We start from the raw sequence: 20,528 nt of genomic DNA, 5'->3' as shown, positions 1-20,528 counted from the left end.
TAGGATGGTCAGTGACATTAGGAAACGCTTCATCTACGTCATTACCCTCCTCATCTACATCATGTCCATCCAAACCGTAAGTTTTCTCCTCAGCGGGTTCAAGTTCATCGAACATACGTTTGGGTCTTCCCCTTCCCTTTTTTTTTGACAAACTTTTGCTCTATAATAATATCTTTTTCCTAAGGGAATGTTTTTTCTTTCTCAACCTCCAAAATCATCTTTGCCAGTTTGTCCTTTAGTTAAATTGATTGATCATAAGAGGTAGACACCATTCTACAAAGCTGGTTGCTCAATGCACTTAGAAATGCAAAGCGTCTATTTGATGATGACTGATCGTTTGCCTTCTTTAGTTGAAATTGCTTGTAATTATCAGAAAGATGCAGCTTTGCTCTAATTGTCCATCTTCGGAGTATTACACCCGCTGGTAGCTCAACCATTCCATAATGTTTCATGCATGCAAACATATGTCGAGATGGAATCCCTATTGACTCAAGTTTCATGCAACAACATACCATCGATTGTAGTTTATTGTTGAAACAAACAACGTACTTACACTCTTTCACCACACAGTCATTTAACCAAAAAGTAACAGAAGGCCCATCAACATGCATTTCGTCTTCCTCCATTTTAGTAACTATGTGCCTTGATTCATAACCGAGTTCCTTACAAAACAAATTGTAAGCGTTCCTTGTGTATGTTCGCGCAGCTTGGGTTTTTATTTCAGTCAAGACACCACCAATAACAGGGAACTTGTGTGTGGAGATGTAATCATCTTGATCTTCTTCAAACCTTATAAGTTCTAGAACTTGATCATACAACTCAACAAACCGGTACAACATTATTTTTGATGTTATGACCGTTTTCAGTGAGCTATTCATGGACTCACATCGTTGGGTGCTTCTCATTCCTGCAGTCACAAATTAATTATAGAAAGCTGTTTAAAAAATGGTTCATAGGATTAGGTAATGACCATTTTAATTATTATTGAAAACATATAAATATAGTTTAAAATATGCATTCATAAATCATTTTTTAGGTAATGACAAATTATAATTAAAAAATGATACGGATCATAAAGGTTATTTATACACACATTATGTAAAATATCAGTCATAACATTTTTACTCGATTTTCCTCTCAACTGACATACGAACTGATTCACGTATTTTTAGGTTATTACCTATTATCAATCTTGTGAATACAAATAATTCTAATTACACTTACTTGCATAAAAATGTCCGACCATAAAAGCCTTAGCCCTCTTGCTTTTGACACTGTAAAGATCTTTTCCCCACTTTTTATCTCTGACTTTAGGGTATGCTTTCATTAAATCTTCCCACGCCTCCTCGAACTCAGTTGGTGTCCGAGCTCCGTCCACGCATTTCATGAACCCATTACAAAACTGCCTATTTGTGTGGCCTTTGATGTTACGCATTAGATGCCAAAGACATAGTCTGTGATGAGCCTTTGGAAATACTTCTTCAATTGCACTTGCCATAGCCTTGTCCCCATCTGTGACAACAGTATGGGGAGTGACACCGCCACCAGCCTTTTTTAACTGTTTTAACACCCATATGTAAGTATCTGTTTTTTCGTTTGTTACAAGAGCAATACCGAATGGCACAGTCTTTCTGTGATGGTTCACACCAACAATAACAACAAAGGGTTTTTGGTATGCGTTGACTTTGTAAGTTGTGTCAAATGCAATTACTGACCCGAACGCCTTGTAATCCCCTTGACTAATCCCATCACACCAAAACATTTTTTCTATCCCATTTTTTGGATGACGAGTATATCTAAGGAAAAAATTAGGGTCAGAAGCTGTTTTACCAAGCAAATATTCTAAGACGGTTTCGGTATCACCGTCTTTTATCTCTTCTTTCTTGAACTTCTCACAAGCATTATACAAATCTTTCTTTAAGAATCCTACTCCACGTAATCCCCCAGCATTACGTGCAATATTTCTCATAGTGATAGATGGTTTCACTCCAGAATCAATCAAAGACTTCATATAAATCTGATCTGCTTCACTAACATCTTTGAATGTCCTGTATATTTCAATTCAAATTAAACAGTTACAATTGATGCTCGATTAATCGATTACTTTATTTATAATTATATTTGTTTTAAACAAAATTTAAAATCGACCTTTCAAAATAAACCTGGTTCATGGGGATTAAGACATGGTTATGCTCAGCCACAAAACTTTTCATATACCACGAATCTTTAAGGTGATGCCATTTGAAATTAATCACTGCAGTACAACCGCATCGAGTAATTGGTTTTTCCTTACGCTTCCTATCAGGTCTGAGAAGGTGTTTCGCTTCTCGGAAACCCTCTCTATTGCACCAAATGATTTGTGAGGTCGGATGGCCATCAAGTTTGCTTAATCTTGTATGCTTACAACGTATTCAAAACCCCGTACACTTGGCATACATCTTGTAAAAATCAATGCATGTTTGAAGATCTTTGAATGATAATCGTTGCATGTCTTCAAATGTAAAATCCTCTAATCTCTTGCCAATTTCTTCCCAAACTTCTAGACCTCTAAACGCTTTTGGCATCTCATAGTTGTCAGTTTCTGATTCATTGTTGTCATCATCTTCATTGTTATCCTCATCTCCATCATTTTCATCTCCATTGCCACCATGTCCATCGCCCTCATCTCCATTGTTATCATCTCCATTGCTATCTCCTACATAATATAGGGCATGTAGTTATAGTAAGATAGTGTTGTTTAGCTGTACATAGTTTATTAAAATATAAAGTAATGACCAATATAAATATAGGACAATTCCATAGTCGTAAACTTAATTAATACCTGAAGCCCTTGAATCTCAATAATCTCTTGATTATTTGTCTTGTGGAAAGATTTTCATATACAACAACAATGAATTAGACGTCAGTAAATGGCCTATAAATTGTGTTTTCGTCTGATAAGTTCTTTGGGTAAAAAAAATAATTTTTGCAACAACACATACCTTAGAATCACAAGAAAGTTGTTGTGTATGAGTTTCATCTACATCAGAAACGTCGTCTTCTACGAAAAAATCCATTATGAGCTTAAAACCTCAAACTAAAAAACAATGTAACACGATGTTCTTAATGAATATTAGAGTCTATAAATTTAAATTTTGAGTAGGAAAGTGATCTGAGTATTTAAGGAAATATTTTAGGTAACTAAATAAAATAAGATATTATTTGGAAAAATATATAATATTCCATGGTAGTAGTAACTAAAATAAGATATTAGTATCAATCAATACCACTTTGTGCGTTAGTGGTTATCATTTTAGCTTCTTTTTTTTTGTTACCAAAAAGGAAAAAAAAAAAGAAATTAAATTCAAAAAAATAACTACCTTTTGTAAATCGTGGAACATGTACGAATATAGTATATTTAATGATTTTCGAATATTATCCTTTATGTTAGTAACTTCACATTTATTCACCCTATTATTTTTTTCCAATAAAAAAGATGTAATATATGTTTGATCAATATATAAGGTTTGACTATAATATATGACGAAGTTTATTCAAACCCAAACAAAATATTGAAATTTATTAAACCACGGACCCCTAAAAATATGATTGATTTCAATTTTATCACGTATGAGAATATCAATATGTAGTTAAAAATGATATTGTTGGTCAATACCAATTCCATTTTTATCAAGTATGAGAAAATAAATATGTAGTAAAGAATGTTAGTGTAGGTCAATACCAATTTTAATTTATCAAGTATGAATAAATATTAGTTGTGGATATTTAATATTAGTTGTGGATATTTAATTTTTTTTTATTTGCATATATATCTTTACCATATTTAAAGGATATGTGGTGGAATATTATAATTGTTTTTTCTTTCTTTTTATTTAAAAAAAAACAAGTTGAAAAGCAAAAAAAATTACAACCGTCAAAATTAAATTTCACACATTTACCAAGGGCGGTTACTATTCACTTTCTCTCTCTATTGCACTTTGTCTCTCTATTTCCCTTTCTCTCTCTATTCCCTTCATCATTAAGCATTCAACTTTGAGAAACAACGGTGCCGGATCCGGCGACATCGATGGCAACCTTTTCGAACTTAAACCCACACAAGCGTTGTAAGTTCTATACAACCATACTTACTGTAATTTAAGTAAATTGTGTACTTGCATTTCGATTTTTGCATGCGTTTTCTCTATATTAACTATTTGCATTTTCAAAATTTAGCCAAATAATGATGTAAAGTATTATGTGGAAACTAAATTGGGTTCTTAGGTAATTGATTGAAGATTATAATTAGTTGTTGGATGGGTTAATTTTACGAATAATGATGTCAAATTAGTAGTGATTCCGAACTATAATTGGATCATTTGGGTTTTTAATTTTTTTTAAGGTGTTGATGAATATAATAAAATTATGTAAAGTGTGTGAATGTATATGTTACTTGATTGGAAGAGTGTGGTTAATTTCATTGCGATGCATAGATTACAATTTTACTTGAATTTTGTATGTAGTGTTATTTGTCTAGAATTAAACAAATTTTTAAATTTTTTATTTTTTGGTCACTTTAAATTTAAGATTGTTCGAGTGCATTGGTTGTGAATTGTTGTTACCCACTTTAAATTGTATTGAGTAGAAAATAAATCTGATTTCACTCTAAAAATGTGAAAGCAGAAACAAGTATAAGAATGTCTTCCCGAAAGAGAAAGGCAACTCCAAGTTCTGCTCCTGCTCCTACGCAAGAGAAGAAACTTAAACCATTTCCTGTTAGAAGTTCAACAAAAGCAAAAACAGGGGTACGTTTTATATATTTTGATTGTCCTCATGTCTTCACTAGACATTCCCTATTTTGTTCTTATCATAACACCACATGTCACAATGTTTTTGTAGGCAACTTGGGAACCAATGTGTCACCTAGAGGAATTTGGTGCACTTGTTAAAGGCTTTCCAAGAGAAAAGAAGGAGAGGTTGGAGGCTTTGGGATTTGGTTTCCTTTTGCATTACAACACCAAAACAACGAGGAAATCGATTTGCAAGTGGGTTATTGATCATTTTGATCCACCCACAAGAACTCTTGGGATATATGGTGAAAAATTAGAAATCACACCTACCCATGTAGAGTACCTTTTGGGTTTTAAGGATCATGGGTTTGACATTGATAGCGCAGAGTTAGAGGACAAGAATGCGGTTGATGAAGCACTGCATAGGTTTACGACGCTGAAAATTAAAGGAATGGCATCTGAGCTAAAGAAAGTTGGTCATGACGATCGAAACTTTGGTGCAATGTTCACCATATTTCTCATGACAGCTTTAATCTGCCCAAACTTGGAAGAATAGCCACCTACATAATGGCTTCATCTGGTTATTGAAGAAGATTGTATACGTCACTGGAATTTTGCAAAATTTGTGCTAGATAGTATGGTTATTGCCATAGAAGATTTCAAGTCCCAAGAACCACAAGAGCATTTGGGTGGTTGTACTCTGCTGCTGATGGTATGTATTATGTGCATTTTAGTATGTACTGACCAATTAATGTATATGTGATTACCAAACCCTAAAAATACTGTAGTATGGTACAAAATCTTCTTGGCATGCATTATATTAGGTATTGACCAATGAGGTTATAAAAGACTACAATACCATAAAAGCTACTCTGTTTTTTAAAAAATGCTTTTGTTATGCATTTTACTAGAAATAGATTAATGAGTATATTATATTGTAGTTATATTGGTATGTTTGTTCATTTTAGTAGGTATTGACCAATACTTATGTATGTGACTGCCAAACCATATAATATATAGTAGTGTTTCTTTTTCTTCTTGGCCTGCATTATATTAGGTATTGACCAATGAGGCTATAAAAGACTACAAAACCATAAAAGCTACTCTGTTTATAAAAAAAATGCTTTTGTTATGCATTTTACTAGGAATGAATTAATGAGTGTATTATATTGTAGTTTTATTGGTCTGTTTGTGCAATGACATGGGTGTTTACCAATACATGTTTTTAAATATTATTAATACCATAACCAAAGTATGATCAAATAAGTATGATATACTACTGTAAGGTAAGTAGCTAATATAGGTGTTAACCTATTAGCTTGTTAGTTATTACATAAATATTGTACAGGACAGTATGCATTAGATTGTTTGTTGATGCATATACAGGCACTATTCAGTGAGTATTCTCCTCGAGATGGAGATGGACTGTACAGCATCTGGAAATATGACTTGCCTAGGGTTAGAGACTGGACTGATACAAATATGAAGACTTTGCACGAATATATCAGCGGCTTACAGGATGGATACAAAACAAGTAGAGTAAGTGCCATCCTGGATAATTTTTTTTTGTTTTTTGGTTTTTTTTTTTTTTTTTTTTTTGTTTTTTGATTGTTTTTTCTGTTGCGTACGTTTTTATATTTTCATTACCTACAATAAATATGATAACGTTTTGTGTTGTAGTTGATGGCGGTGATTAACACGGAAAAGGCTCACATAGCTGGAAAAAAGCCACCAGAACATATTCAAGTTGTTGAGAAAGCATTTGACGTCATTCAAGATAAGATTGGTAGATGGGGTGCTGCCATGAACGAGATGTGGAGGTTGATGTGCAGCTTTTTGGCAGACGTCTATGAAGACATGGGTATGCGAAGAAAGGGTAAAGCAAAAGTTGAAGAGGATGAGGAAAACAGTGATTATGAGAAGGAATCAGACCTTTGAGCTGATGATTTTGCAAGTGAATTTGATAGTGAAAAAAAATATAAAAAAAAAGAAAAAGAAGGTGAAGAAAGGGTTGCATGAGGTATTCACCATATTTATGTTACTGATGTGATGTTATATACATTTTTTTATGTTATATATGTATCTTTATGCAAATATGATTTAACCTATAATCATGTGTGTCATTACAAAAATTTGTAATGTAAGGAGGCAGAAGAAGATGATGATGAAGAACAGACAGAGGAAGAGGAAGAGGAAGATGAGGACGTACCAAAGAAAAAACCCAAGGGTAGAAAAAAGGGGGAGACAGCTTTGAAGAAGGTATTCCATTATCATATTAATTGTTATTTATCTGTATGTATATGATCACCAAAGTATGATATACAAATACAACGATAATGTTTTATATATGGTTTAACCTATTGTTATGTGTGTCATTACATATTTATGTTATTAGTTTGATTTGTATTGATATTATATATGTATATTTATGCGAATATGATTTAACTTATAATCATGTTTGTCATTACATTAATATGTGATATGTCAGTTTATAACTATGTATCTGCCCTCCCTTTTCAGAAAGCATCCAAGAAGACAGCAGAAGATGATGATGACGATGAAACAAATGAAGAGGAAACGAGGAAAAACCAAAGAAAAAAACTAAGGGAGGAAAAAGGGGGGAAGACTGCTTTGAAGAAGGTATTCACCATTACCATATTAATTGTTAATTATTTCTATGTATATTATCACCAAAGTATGTTATATAAATATATCGATGGTTTCTTTATACGTGGTTTAACATATTGTCATGTTTAGCATTACATATTCATGTTAAAGGTTTGATATGTATTTATGTTGCATATATGTATATATATATATATATATATATATATATATATATATATATATATATATATATATATATATATAGTTTAACCTAAAGGAGTATATGTCATTACACATCTTAATGATATGTAATTTGTTAACTCTATGTATACTGCCCTACTTTTTCAGAAAGCAGTATAGGCAGATGAAGATTCTGAGGAAGAAGAAAAAGATGAGGAAGCTCCAAAGCCAAAACTAAAACCAAAGGGAAAACAAGGAGCTGTGAAAATGAAGATTGATTTTGAAGGGAAACAGGAGGAAGAAAATAAGGGAGTTCCTGGGGCCCCCATGGAAGTTAGGCCCCCCCAAAAAAGGAAATACATTGGACCAACTTGAAGAAGCGGAAGTGCGTGAAGAAAACAAAGATGCTTCAAGTGAAGACGAGGGTGATGATCAAAGCACTGAAATTACCATTTCACGCCTGGTAGCTTCAATTGAAAATCCCTACGTACACATTGTTCAAGAGCCACATGCTGATGATGCTGATAAAGGTGTCACGAAAAGTGATGATGTTGTCGAAGCTGAAAAAGTTGCAACATTGAAGCACACCGACGCTAACGAGGAGGTGGAGGATGAGAGCGGCAATGCAAAATAAGGTGAGGCTGGTTGTGATCAACCTACTGCTGCTGCCATCGATCAACCTCCTGAAGATGTTGGTGACCATGGTGAATCTGCTACCACCGTAGGGGCTGGTGATCAAGGTGGTGATGGGTCTGTTGTCAGTGCAGCTGATCTAGGTGGTGATGGATCTCTTGTCAGTACAGCTGATCCAGGTGGTGATGCTCCTGATGTCTCTGCTACATGAAGTTAACTATGATGTTTTTGATTTGAACTGGCATTAACATATCCTAGGTTTGGTTATTACATATTTAGAATAGCTGATGTTGTATTATTGCGTTCATGGGCAAATTTTTATTTTTATTTGCACAAGTAGTAGTAGTAGAACTATGTTTTTAAAAACAGTATGTATTGTTATATGAAACAACCTTAATGTTTAAATGTTTAATGGTTTGGACTCATTGTAATTGTTTTGTGTTTATAGTCCCTTCCCCATTTATTTAACTTTAATTAATTTGTGTAATTAGTTGGAGGAAAATAAATATAAATAAAGAAAAACAACAAAGAAATTGTATTTCCAAATGATTAGCATCTTTAATTTATATGAAAAAAAAGAATCAATCCACAGAGCCTATAACTTAATAAAAATACATAAACAAGAAGGAACAAGAAGCAGCAAAACAGCTTATTTATTTTAATTTTTTTTTATTTTTTTTTAATTTTGTAACGTCATGTATAAACATAGGACATTGCCCAATCATGTATAATAACAATATAGTGCAGGTTTTTACATGTTAAAATAAACAAGAAATCAATCCACGCGGACTATAACTTAATAAAAATAAATAAACAAGAAGCAGCACAACAGCTTTTTTGTTTTAATTTTTTTATTTTGTAACGTCATGTATAAACATAGGACATTGCCCAATAATGTATAGTAACACTATGAAAAGATAGGCTGATTGATGGGACTTTCCCAATAATGTATAATAAATAAATAAATACATAAATGAATAAATAAATAAATAAAACATAAAAAAAAATAATGACAAAAAAAATTAAAAAAAAGGTCTCGAAGGGATTATTAGGTTCCTGTTTTCGCTGTAACTGTGGTAATCTCTTTAGTTATAGTTGGACATAGCTAAATAGAGTACTAAGATTTAAAATGAAAAATTAAAAATATGAAAAGATAGGCGACAATATATTTATTTTTACAACTATATGTATTGTCTATCATTACAATGAGACATTGCCTATTTGTTATCATACAAACATGAGTGAGATTAAAATATATATTATTATTATATGGTAAACGATAGGCGACAATATAAGGAGAGGTGGTTTAAAAACAAGAGGGAATCTGTAAAAAAGTGTAATATTATTAGGTATTGTCCGTATAGAAAATAAATCATTGCATATTTATATATATACATTCAAAAAAAAAAGATTAGCTAATGCTGTCATCCAATATTATATGAAATTGGTAAACAAAAAAAAAAATCTTTATGTTTACATGTTCGAGACTAAACAATGTAACTAGCCCCGCTCAAGCGGAAAAATCACTGCACAACCTCTTGATGTTGTCATCGATATTATGCTCGCTGGTACGAAGCTTTGCCAAGTACTTTAACCGTTCAGCACACATTTCACTTGTCTGTTCAATAGCACAATAATAAAGAGAATTAAATTTATTGCTATTACAATAGTGTAACTTTCACAATTAATAAAGTTTAAAAACATATTGTATATGTAATGTCCTTCATGGCCCTGATATCACCACACTCGATGTACTTCAATACATACATTCCACAATCACAACTGAAAAGAGGTAGAAAATAAATTTAACTTAGCAATATAGATTAAACTGATGAATATTTAGGTTAATGCTATGATGTTAGATGGATGTACCCATGTGGTTACGTATGAACATCTACAAATTGATGTGAAATAACTGTATAGTCTTTGAAAAATCGACCCAATGGATTTCTTCGTGTAGCATTGCTAGCATATTTCATCTGTTCACAATTTCAAAAACCATTATAAACAAACAACAACAACAACAAGTGTTTATAAGGCTAACACACAATCAGATAGTTACCATATCCATTGAAAGAAGCATTCAGCTATTAGTATTCTCTTGCGAATCAACGATGTACACCATTTTAGCAAAGACATGATATACTAGTAGGAACCAATTTGGCGCGCCTAATTCCGTAACTGGGATGAATATCTGATGAACATACATCATTTAATGACGCACATACCATTAAACACATGCAAAATTGTACCAAACAAAAAAGGCTCAAACCTGTTCAATCTTGTCGAGATCTCCAGATGGTACAAAGGGTTCAAACACTTTGTACCGGTAATTAAGAGTATATTGATTTATCATATGCGGGCACCGTTCATCTGATCTCATTACTATAGTCTGGGTGCAGTGTATAATTAAACTATTGTTATAAATCATAATAAATTGACATGTGTAATACTAACTATTGTGAATACCTGAAATATTGCCGGCAATATGAGCTTAGTTGGGTCATTTAATCCCATTACCAAATCATATAAGTACACATTTATCAGCTGCATTTGAAGGGAAAAAAAATTACAAAACAAATGACATATAGGTTAAAATGTCTATGATCATTGAACTAAGAAGGGTTGGAAGATTACGATATATCATACCTGAGCAGATAGAAATCTATCTGGATACAAAGACCAAGATTCACCGATAGTCAACCTGATAATTGGTATATTTTTGGCACAATAGAATTCTTCAAAATGTCGTTCTTTGTGAACCATGATACATATATGTTTCTCCAAGGATGTTAATTGTGATACATATTCAAGAAATAAGGGAGTTAGAGAAAAATGCTGATATTGAAACTGATTCACATCACCATTATCATCACAACTTTGTACTTTAACCTTATTTGTTGGTCCCTGCGTGTTATGCGTAGTAATTTAGATAACAATGAACCATAGCAAAATAAGGTAATAAATTAATTATGCAATAACCAGTGCTGTGTTTAGTCATTGCTATTTAAACAAATCATTTTATACAAGATCACCTCTCTGGTAAATGCATTCGTAATGCATTTCTTCTGCCTCTTTGATTTTGATAAATGGGCCTGAAAATAATTCTTTGTACGATGTCACTTATTTGGATCAAATAGAGTTGAATATTAAATTAAAAAACATAAAGGAAATATGATTACCAATTCTCCAAGAGTTTGATTATCCTTCTCAATGGAGCACGTTGGTGTTTTTTCATGAACAGGTGTATGTTGCTACAATACACAGTTAGCAATACTTAGTAGTCAGTAAACAAATTAAATTTTAAGGAATTATTCATGTCTATTACCTTTTCCACTTGTGCTTTTGATTTGCCCTTATTTCCTTTTTCTGGCTTTGAGGACGGTGAAGCCTTTATCAAATTTATCAAATATAATGACCAAAAAATTAATGAATGTTTACCACATAGTAATGTAATGACCAATATATTAATGAATCATTACCTTTTCTACAATCACAGAATCATCGATTACTTGATTTATTGCTCTAGTCCTTGGCCTCCTATGCAGCCTCTTCTCTGAATTTGAATCTGAGGAAAAGCATGTCATTTGATTTGTCATTACCAGTATTTGTTGTTGATTTTGCCTTTGGAGTTTTCAATTTGATGTCAGGGCTTTTCGCCTTCTCTTTTGCTTTTGTGTCCTTCACTCTTTCCTCCTTCTCAATAAGGTCCTTAAGTGTTTCAAGACCCGGCGGAAATTGAGGCTCATTAAAACGGATATTACGAATGCCGAATGAATCAATATCAAAGCAATTAACTTGTTCTTCTTTTTCAAAGTTAGTGTTTTCCACCACTTCTAGAGTGTTATCCACATCTAGAATGTTGTCCATATATAGCTTTCGCTTAGTGGTTGAGACACGTGTACTAACAATCAACTCACCATTTGGGCTTAGGAAAGGAGACTTAGAGCGATTTACGAGTTGTTGATTTTGATTGGTCGTACCAATTGATTCTGGAACCTTGGACGTACTATTGGATAAACTTTTTATACTAGCAACTTCGGTAAGTAGTGTAGCCAATGACGCCTCCATGTTTGACACTTTGCTGTGAATGTCTTTTATCATTTCCTTATCTTTCTACAAGGAAAAAGCAAGTAAATTTTGATGTTGATGTTACACATGATTCAGTAAATTACAAGTCTTTATCGAGAACATAAACCCTAGATTATTTATGCAATTAATTTGTTTTTGAATAATTTCAATACATAAACCCTATGTATATATGATTGAATCAAATAAAAATTACACAATTTAATAATTAAATTACAATACAAATACATATAAACAAATCTGATTTAAGTACACTTACATCTGCTTTCTTTTTAACCATGGTTGGTGTTCAAACACAATATTCAGCAGCCCCAAAATTTGCAAAGAGTTTTCCGTGTACAACGATGGAGATGTGCAGCGTTAAAATATTCTGAAAATATTAGAATATAATCTTTTCGAATTTGAAAATTATACTATTCTTAAAATCTTTTATACATTAATAATAAGATAAGAAATTAGGAAACTATCCTTTTTATCATTGGTGATTGAAATGTTTTTAAATAATATTTCTTATGTTAAAAGATATCCTAACAGATATTGAGGCTATTGAATTTAATTTTTTATTTTTTATTTTTTATTTTGACAAGAGATTGAATTTAAATTTTACACAAGTATTGGTAACGTTATTTTCTACTGGTTGCACATTAATTTAAATTAAATAGTAATGTCCAACATAACGTAAGGGCATAACCATTTAATATTTAAGATGTCCATAAAAGGTAATGTCCAATTTGTACGTAGGTGAATTCCTAACACACAAACACAATTTGTAATTCGATCTTGAAATTTTTTGGATCAAACAGCGTTTCAAAGAAAAGATAGTGCGTTTCTTAACTGGGTTTCTTGAATAACTTAGATTACCGAAATAAATAAAAATTTTTTTGATCGAATACATAAATTCGATGTTTTTTGCATTCGCTGATTTATATTGTACAATTTCTTTACAATTAACGCCGCTATGAATCGGGATTGTAGATCTTATCTCGTTTTCTCCATCCACGAACGAATGCTGATCTTCTCTAACGATTTCTTCATCGATGCACGACTGTAATTCTTAATTTCGTGGAGAAATTCGTCGATTGTTGCACAAATTTGAAAGACGATGAAGAATGTCGATGAACTACGAAGAACTTTGATGAATTTTTTTTTAATTTTTGTTTTTTAATTTAATCTTGTTTTTTGATTTAATTAAAAAGTGAATTTATTAAATAAATTTCAAAAATTATAAATTGATTTTTGGAAATAAAGTAATTAAATTTTGGAAAATCAAAAAAGAATTTAAAAAGATTTTGGAAAATAAAAAAAGAATTAAAAAAGGAAAATGCTTAATTTAAGGTTTGACCATGCTTAAAAAAAAAAAGATAAAATCAACCAATGAGATTAAAGTATAGTGGTAGTCCATTTGAAATGGACCACTGTAGAAACATCCATTTCCTTAGTTTCAAAATTTTTCCTCTTTGATCTCTCTCTTCTTCTTTCCTCTCTTTCATACTTCTCTATCTCCTTCTTATGTCTCTCTTTTTCCCTCCTCTCTCCTCTTTGTGATTTCTCTTTCTCCTAATGAACAAGCAATCAACTGACCATGATTTTAGTAGTTTGTAAAGATTTAAAAATTGTCACTACTAAAAATTAAGGTTTTTGCAACCATCCTTAACGGTCGTTGAAAATTTGATATATATAGCCGTAACTAATGATATGGAAGGGGATATATTTCCATTTTCTTATTAGTCTTTTGGTGGTTGTGCATGGTGTTAAGGGTTGTGCACGGTGTGAGTGTTGTTAAGTGTAAGTGCATTGTGAGTATTGTTTGTTCCTAGATGAAAAAAAATGTAAAGAGCTTTTAGTTTATATAATCCAAGTGGGCTGCTCCTCCTATTGCCAAGTGTTTTCAGAATGACAAAATCAAGAATCATTCGATGTTAAAACACCCTACCTTTTGTGAGGTCCATTTGATATGCAAAATCTAACATATTAACACGCCTGAGCTAATAATTAACAAGATATATATATTGAGACACAACTTGAACATGACCCAACTTAGATATGATTCAATCTAAATAGTGAATATAACTTCAAATTATTTATCAAAATAAAGTCCTGCCCAAATTGAGAATCTACAATTCAATCCCATCTAACCTATTCAAACCTTAAATAATAATAATAATAATAATAATAATAATAATAATAATAATAATAATAATAATAATAATAATAATAATAATAATAATAATAATAATAATAATAATAATAATAATAATAATTAAATACGGTTGTTTTCCTCTAAAAAAAACCTAGCCTCCTCTCTCTCTTCTCTCTCCTAAATTCTAGCCTCCATTGACAATTTTGAAGGGGCTTCTATCGGATTTCACCAGTGGAAAGCCCCAATCTTTATTTTCTTTTAAGCTTTGTGTTTCTTAGGTTACAATAATAATGTCTCCCTCGAAAGAAAGGGTCTATCTCCTTCGAAAGACAAGGTTTTTTCGATCTCCTTCGAAAGACAAGGCTTTTCGGACTCCTTCAAAAGACAAGGTTTTATTTGTGTTTAAATTTGGTCTTCGGTTGTGCGGGGCTACGATTGATTATGACTCAAATTCGGGTTACGGAATCAGCACAAGAATTACTTTCTCACAAAATCGCGAAGCGACAACGAATCCACTCAAAAAGTTGTATGAGACAAAGAATCGAGAATGTGTCGAATTGTTATATTTATGTATTTGGATTCTAAGCCCTTCCCCGATTAATTCTTGTTTGATTTTGTTAAATTCGTTTTTATTATTGTTAATTGTCAATTGTAGACGTCGTATGGCTTTATTTAATGAAATTTAATGTCCTTTAGGACTTCTTTCAAATAATAATAATAATAATAAAAATAAGTTAAAAAAAATCCATATTTATTATGGCCCACTAATTTATTACCTTTTTAATTTTAAAAAAAAATAAATAAATAAAATCCACCCAACCACCCACACGATATCCTACCTATTTTATGTATCTCTTATATAATTTTATCCCCCAATCAATAAAATTAACAGCGATTTCACCAAATGTTACTAAGTTCTTTGAAAATTTACCAATTGTCATCAAGTTTTTAAAAATTAACCAAATGCCAACGAGCTTAAAAAAAATCACCAAAATGCTCTTAATAACTAACAGATGTTACGTTAACTCCATTAGCTAGTCGATAGAATTAATCATGACACATGTCATGATATGATTGGTTTATTTAAATTTTTTTTTTAAATTACTGACCAGAAAATTAAAATTATATTTTTTCGCGATTTTCATAAAAATTACTTAGGTAAGATTTTTTTGGTCGTTTTGAACCTTTACAAATTCTACTTGACCTCGAAATTAGGGGAAAAAACCACGATTTGCATGTCGAGAAATACCTTAATTTGCGTGTTGTTATTTTATAATCCTGAAAATTGTTGGGTAAGATTTTGGGGGTCATTTTGATCCTTTATAGATACAAATTAAGTTTGGAATTAAAAAAAAAAAGACATAAATGCCCCATTTTATGTGTCGAGAAATATCTGAATTTGTGTGTCGTTATTTTTTAATTGTGAAAATTACTCGGGTAAGGTTTTGGGTGTCATTTTGATACTTTATAGGTCTAAATTAGGCTTAGAATTGGCTAAAAAAAACTTAAATGCGCCGTTTTGCAATTTTCATGGTAAAAAATATAGCAATCTTCTTAACATGCAAAACGAGGCATTTACGTTAGTTTTTTTACCCATTCAAGCTTGTACAGGATCCATTAAGCGCCCAAGTGACCCCCAAAATCTTACCCGAATATTTTCATGGTTAAAAAATAACGGCATGCAAATCAAGATCTTCTTGACTCGCAAAATGGGTCATTTTTTTTTTGCCAGTTTTGAGCTAAATTTGAATCCATAAAGAATCAAAATAATCCCAAAATCTTAACACAATACTTTTTTCAACATGCGAATCGAGAAAAAATGTTATTTTTTATTTATTAACATAAATAATTAAAAAGAACCAATCATATCATGACACATGTCATGATTAATCCTATTGATTTACAAAGTTAACGTCGGTTAGTCATTAAGGGAATTTGGTGAATTTTTTAAAAGATCGGTGGCATTTGGTGAATTAGTGAAAATTTATAGCATTCGGTGAATTTTTAAAGAACTGAGTGACATTTGGTGAAATCGTCGTAAAATTAATCCTTTATATTTTTTCTTAAATTTTGTCAAGTAGGAAATGTTGCAGGCATTAATAGTAGAATTAATGCTACGCATTTTTACAAGTACGTCATGTCAAATTCATGGCTCGTTTATAATATATTACCCGATAAGGAAATTTTGGAGATGAGATATGAGAGTTTTGATTATAAACAATATGTGTGAATTGTCTTTCAGTTTCCTAATAATGTATTATCTTTCTTATGATTGGTATACAATCAGACTAATAATATCAAACTCAAATACAATTATGATCCAATCTGACTAAGCCTTATCCAAACTTGACCTGACCTGATAATGACTTGAACTTGATAATGACCAACCAAACTAACCTATTACAAACCAATTTTAAACCCGAACTAAGTTAATTGGCCCAAATGCGGATTGAATTGTGTTGAAGTATTGAACCACAGTGAGCATAACTTCACTTGACATCTATACCTAAACTCGATAGGATACATGATTTGACGTGAACTAAGGCCCTATTTGGTTGATAATTTTTTCATGAAAAATGATTTTCTCATTTTCCTTGCTTTGTTTGTGAACAGGTTAATAAACAACTTTTCAAATGGTGGAAAATGTTGTTCTAAAATGTGTTTAGTATAACTCAAATAGTTAGTGAATATGTTGAAACCCATTGTAGCCCACTTGTGAGTGTCCCACATTGGAGAAAGATGAGAGGTGGTTCCACTTTATAAGGTAGAGGAGTTACTCCTACTATTGCCAATTGGTTTTAGTATGGAAGCTCCAAAGCCTTGTTTGTGGACCAAACTCTCCTCCTCCTTGTTCGGGTTGCCCAGGCCCATTTCATATTGTTTCAAAAATTTATCATGGTATCAGAGCCCTACAAATTTTTCACTACACCCAAGGGTATGGAATGCTCCCTACACCCCCATAATGCGTCATCATTTTATTCATTTTTAACACTACGCATTTTTTTTCCCTTTTTTCCCACCCATCAACTATATATTGCTATCCTATTTCTTCATCATCTTCGTAGTGCTTTCGCCGCAAGCTTCGTCAATGTCGATAATAACATCCAAATTAGCAGTAGTAGCAATCAAAGAGAGTTTGATTTCTTGAAGTTAGCTCTTCAATGGTCAGGTCCTACTATTGTAACACTCATATGGGTTGCCAAAAGCTACAATCGAAAAGCTAATAAGATTATTATCCAGATATTATTATTATCCTCTTATTTCCTAGCTAATGAGAATTTGATTGTTTTTGTATTATCCTTTTTTTTTACCTAATATTTGTCTTCATTTAGTTAAATAGGGTTTATGATGGGTGAAGGTGTGTGTTTTGACTTGATTGAAGAAAGTGATGATGAAATTCTTAGACTTAACAACTAGGATCTAATTTTCTTAGTGTAATGAGGATTATGGTAGATAATTGGGTACATAAAGTTGACTCCTTTGATGAATTCTTGTGGTAGGAATACTAGGAGAAAGAAATTAAGGCTTCAAGCTACGGTAACCATGGCAGTTGAAGAAAAAGATAAAAGATACGATTTTTCCTTTTTTTAAAAAAAAATACAACGTATATAGCTTTTATAAGTGTACATATCATATATTGTAAATGAACATTTTAATGCTTATTATAAATGAATATATACTTATTTATAATTGAACTTATGATAATTTTTAAATGAGCACATATAGTAATTTATAATTGAACATAGATTTAATTGTGGAGCATTATTATAGATGAAAAAATGTATTAAATTTATATTGTTTTGCACTAATTAAGTTACTATTGAAAAAAATTGTGTGTAGTACGTGATAGATGCTCCTGGCAAATTCAATATCATGCAACAGACCATAGAAGTATTATTACGTATTTTTTTAATTATTCATTTGTGTACACGTAATTGTTCATTTTTGTATACAAATATGAACACATTATTAAAAAATGAACACAACTCAATATGAGAATGAACAAATATTAATATATAAATGATCATCTTTTATTAAGAGAATGAACAAGTATTAAGTTTCAAATAATGAATATTCAATATGAGAATATTGAACAAGTAATGTAAGGAGAATAATGAATATGTATCAAATTTAATCGATCATATATTAATGTGAAAATGATCATATATAAATGAACATGAATTTCATCTAAAATGCACAATATTGCATGATAGATTATATTTACTAGCCCCAAATCACCTAATAACAAGTTTAAATTTTAATGAACATTTACGATAAATTAACACTTTTAATTGAATTTTGTTATAATTTTGGAACATTTGTACATTCTTAAAATATAATTTAATTATAATTATAATTCGGGTTGCCCAGGCCCATTTCATATTGTTTCAAAAATTTATCAGAATAACAATGAACAAGAAGAACAATTTAATTCAACTAATGTAATATTCCCCATATACTTAACCAAAAGATAATGAAGAGTTGGAGAAGCTAAAATACCAAAGAATTAATTAGAGATATAGTGCCTTGTAAAGATGGGCATGGGCCGTGCCGGCACGCGGGCAGCACTGGCCCGGCACGGCACGGCGGCCCACCTGTGGGCCGTGGGCCGTGCCATGAACAAAAATCTGGGAATCGGCACGAGCACGGCACGAGGCACGGTGGCCGGCCCGTGGGTCGGCACGCCGGCACGACACATGGCACGGTCTGGCACGACATTGGTAATTTAATTTTTATTATATGTATTGTTGTTTTTTGCTAAATTAATAAAATTATTTATATAAACTTAAACATAATTAGATAAATAATTTTTATAACCTTAATTAAAATAAAGTTTGTTCAAAACAAAATATATTAACATTAACATAAACATAAATTAATAACATTATTTATATAAAATTAAGTTGTACTAAAAATATTTATATATCGTTTTTTTTACGTTCATTTAAAAAAAAAAAAAAAAAAAAAAAAAAAAAAAAAAAAAAGTGGCACGGTTTGGCCCGCGGCCCGGCACCGCACGGCCCGCCAGGCATGTGGGTCGTGCCGTGCCGTGGGCTGGGGTGTGCCAAATTTAGGCATGGCACGGCACGGCACGCCCACCATCGCGGCACGGCCCGCGGCGGTACGGCACGGCCCGTTGCCCATGTTTAGTGCCTTGATAACCCCTAAACGTCCTTTTAATCATGGAAATTAAGAGGGAGTTACAAGGAAGAGGAAGAGACATGCCCCAGATCGGGTAACTAACATGCACACAACAACAAGTTTTGGGCCACACATGGTATCACGCCTAATCGGGTCAAGCTCGCTCTATCGAGCGAAGTTCCCATACTAAACTTGCTCTTGTACATTAGAAAATTGCACACTTGATGGTAGATAAAATGACCCAACTAAAACTCCCAATTAAAACAAGCCCATTAATTAACTTGACATAACAATATGACATTACCCAAGTAAAACTTGACCTACAATTACCCAACCTATACCTTCCTAAACACCTGAATCGATAGGCTATACTCGTGTTGGAGCTAAACAACCACACCAGCGATCTCCATAAGTTAAATATTCAAGCCAACCACATCAAATTCTAATCGGATATAATATTGTTATGTAGTTCCTTAATTCAGGGATTCTGTTATAAAAGTCATTGTTAGCCTAAGTCTATTCAGCAATGTAATACTACCTCCGGTCCAAATTACTCGCAACTTTAGGGTATTATTTGTGAGATATAAAATATTCCAAAGTTGCGAGTAATATTAAAGCTTAGATTTTCTCTTTAGATTTTTCATTACATTTTTCTCGCTGTAAGAAAACTTTCTTTGTAAGATTCTCTTTTCAATAAAATTCTCTTTTTATTTCTTCTTTTTCTCCAAGTAATTTTTCAAGTTAAAGCTTAAAGAATCATGAGCTTCAACATGGTATCGATGCAATCAATCTTGCTCTTGTGGATTCTGCAAAGTTTAATTGTTGTAATTGATGAAAAGAAATGAAGCTATTCAACGTAAGAAGTTTAAATATTAGTGAGTTTTCTTCCGATTCAATTTCACTTCGAATTTTGATTTCTATTCGATTCAAAGTAATTCAACATTTTACAAGAACTGATTTATTTTCACTAA

General features: G+C 31.9%; 1 protein-coding gene across 1 annotated transcript; it reads right to left on the bottom strand.

Moving 5' to 3' along the window:
* Window positions 1-239: 239 nt before the first annotated feature.
* Window positions 240-3,056, bottom strand: LOC145637158 (protein FAR1-RELATED SEQUENCE 5-like). Its single transcript, XM_081688651.1, has 6 exons — window positions 2,982-3,056; window positions 2,776-2,860; window positions 2,437-2,695; window positions 2,149-2,340; window positions 1,225-2,048; window positions 240-907 (listed from the first exon to the last, which is right to left on the bottom strand). Exons 1-6 carry the CDS (start codon window positions 3,054-3,056, stop codon window positions 240-242), a joined length of 2,103 nt encoding a protein of 700 aa, XP_081544777.1.
* Between the last annotated feature and the right edge of the window lie 17,472 nt (window positions 3,057-20,528).

This window comes from Chenopodium album, chromosome 6 (genome assembly GCF_948465745.1).
Source record: "Chenopodium album chromosome 6, dcCheAlbu1.1, whole genome shotgun sequence".
Lineage (NCBI taxonomy): Eukaryota > Viridiplantae > Streptophyta > Magnoliopsida > Caryophyllales > Amaranthaceae > Chenopodium > Chenopodium album.
Note: the sequence above shows the minus strand (reverse complement) of the source record. Positions and strands in the feature narration are given on the sequence as shown.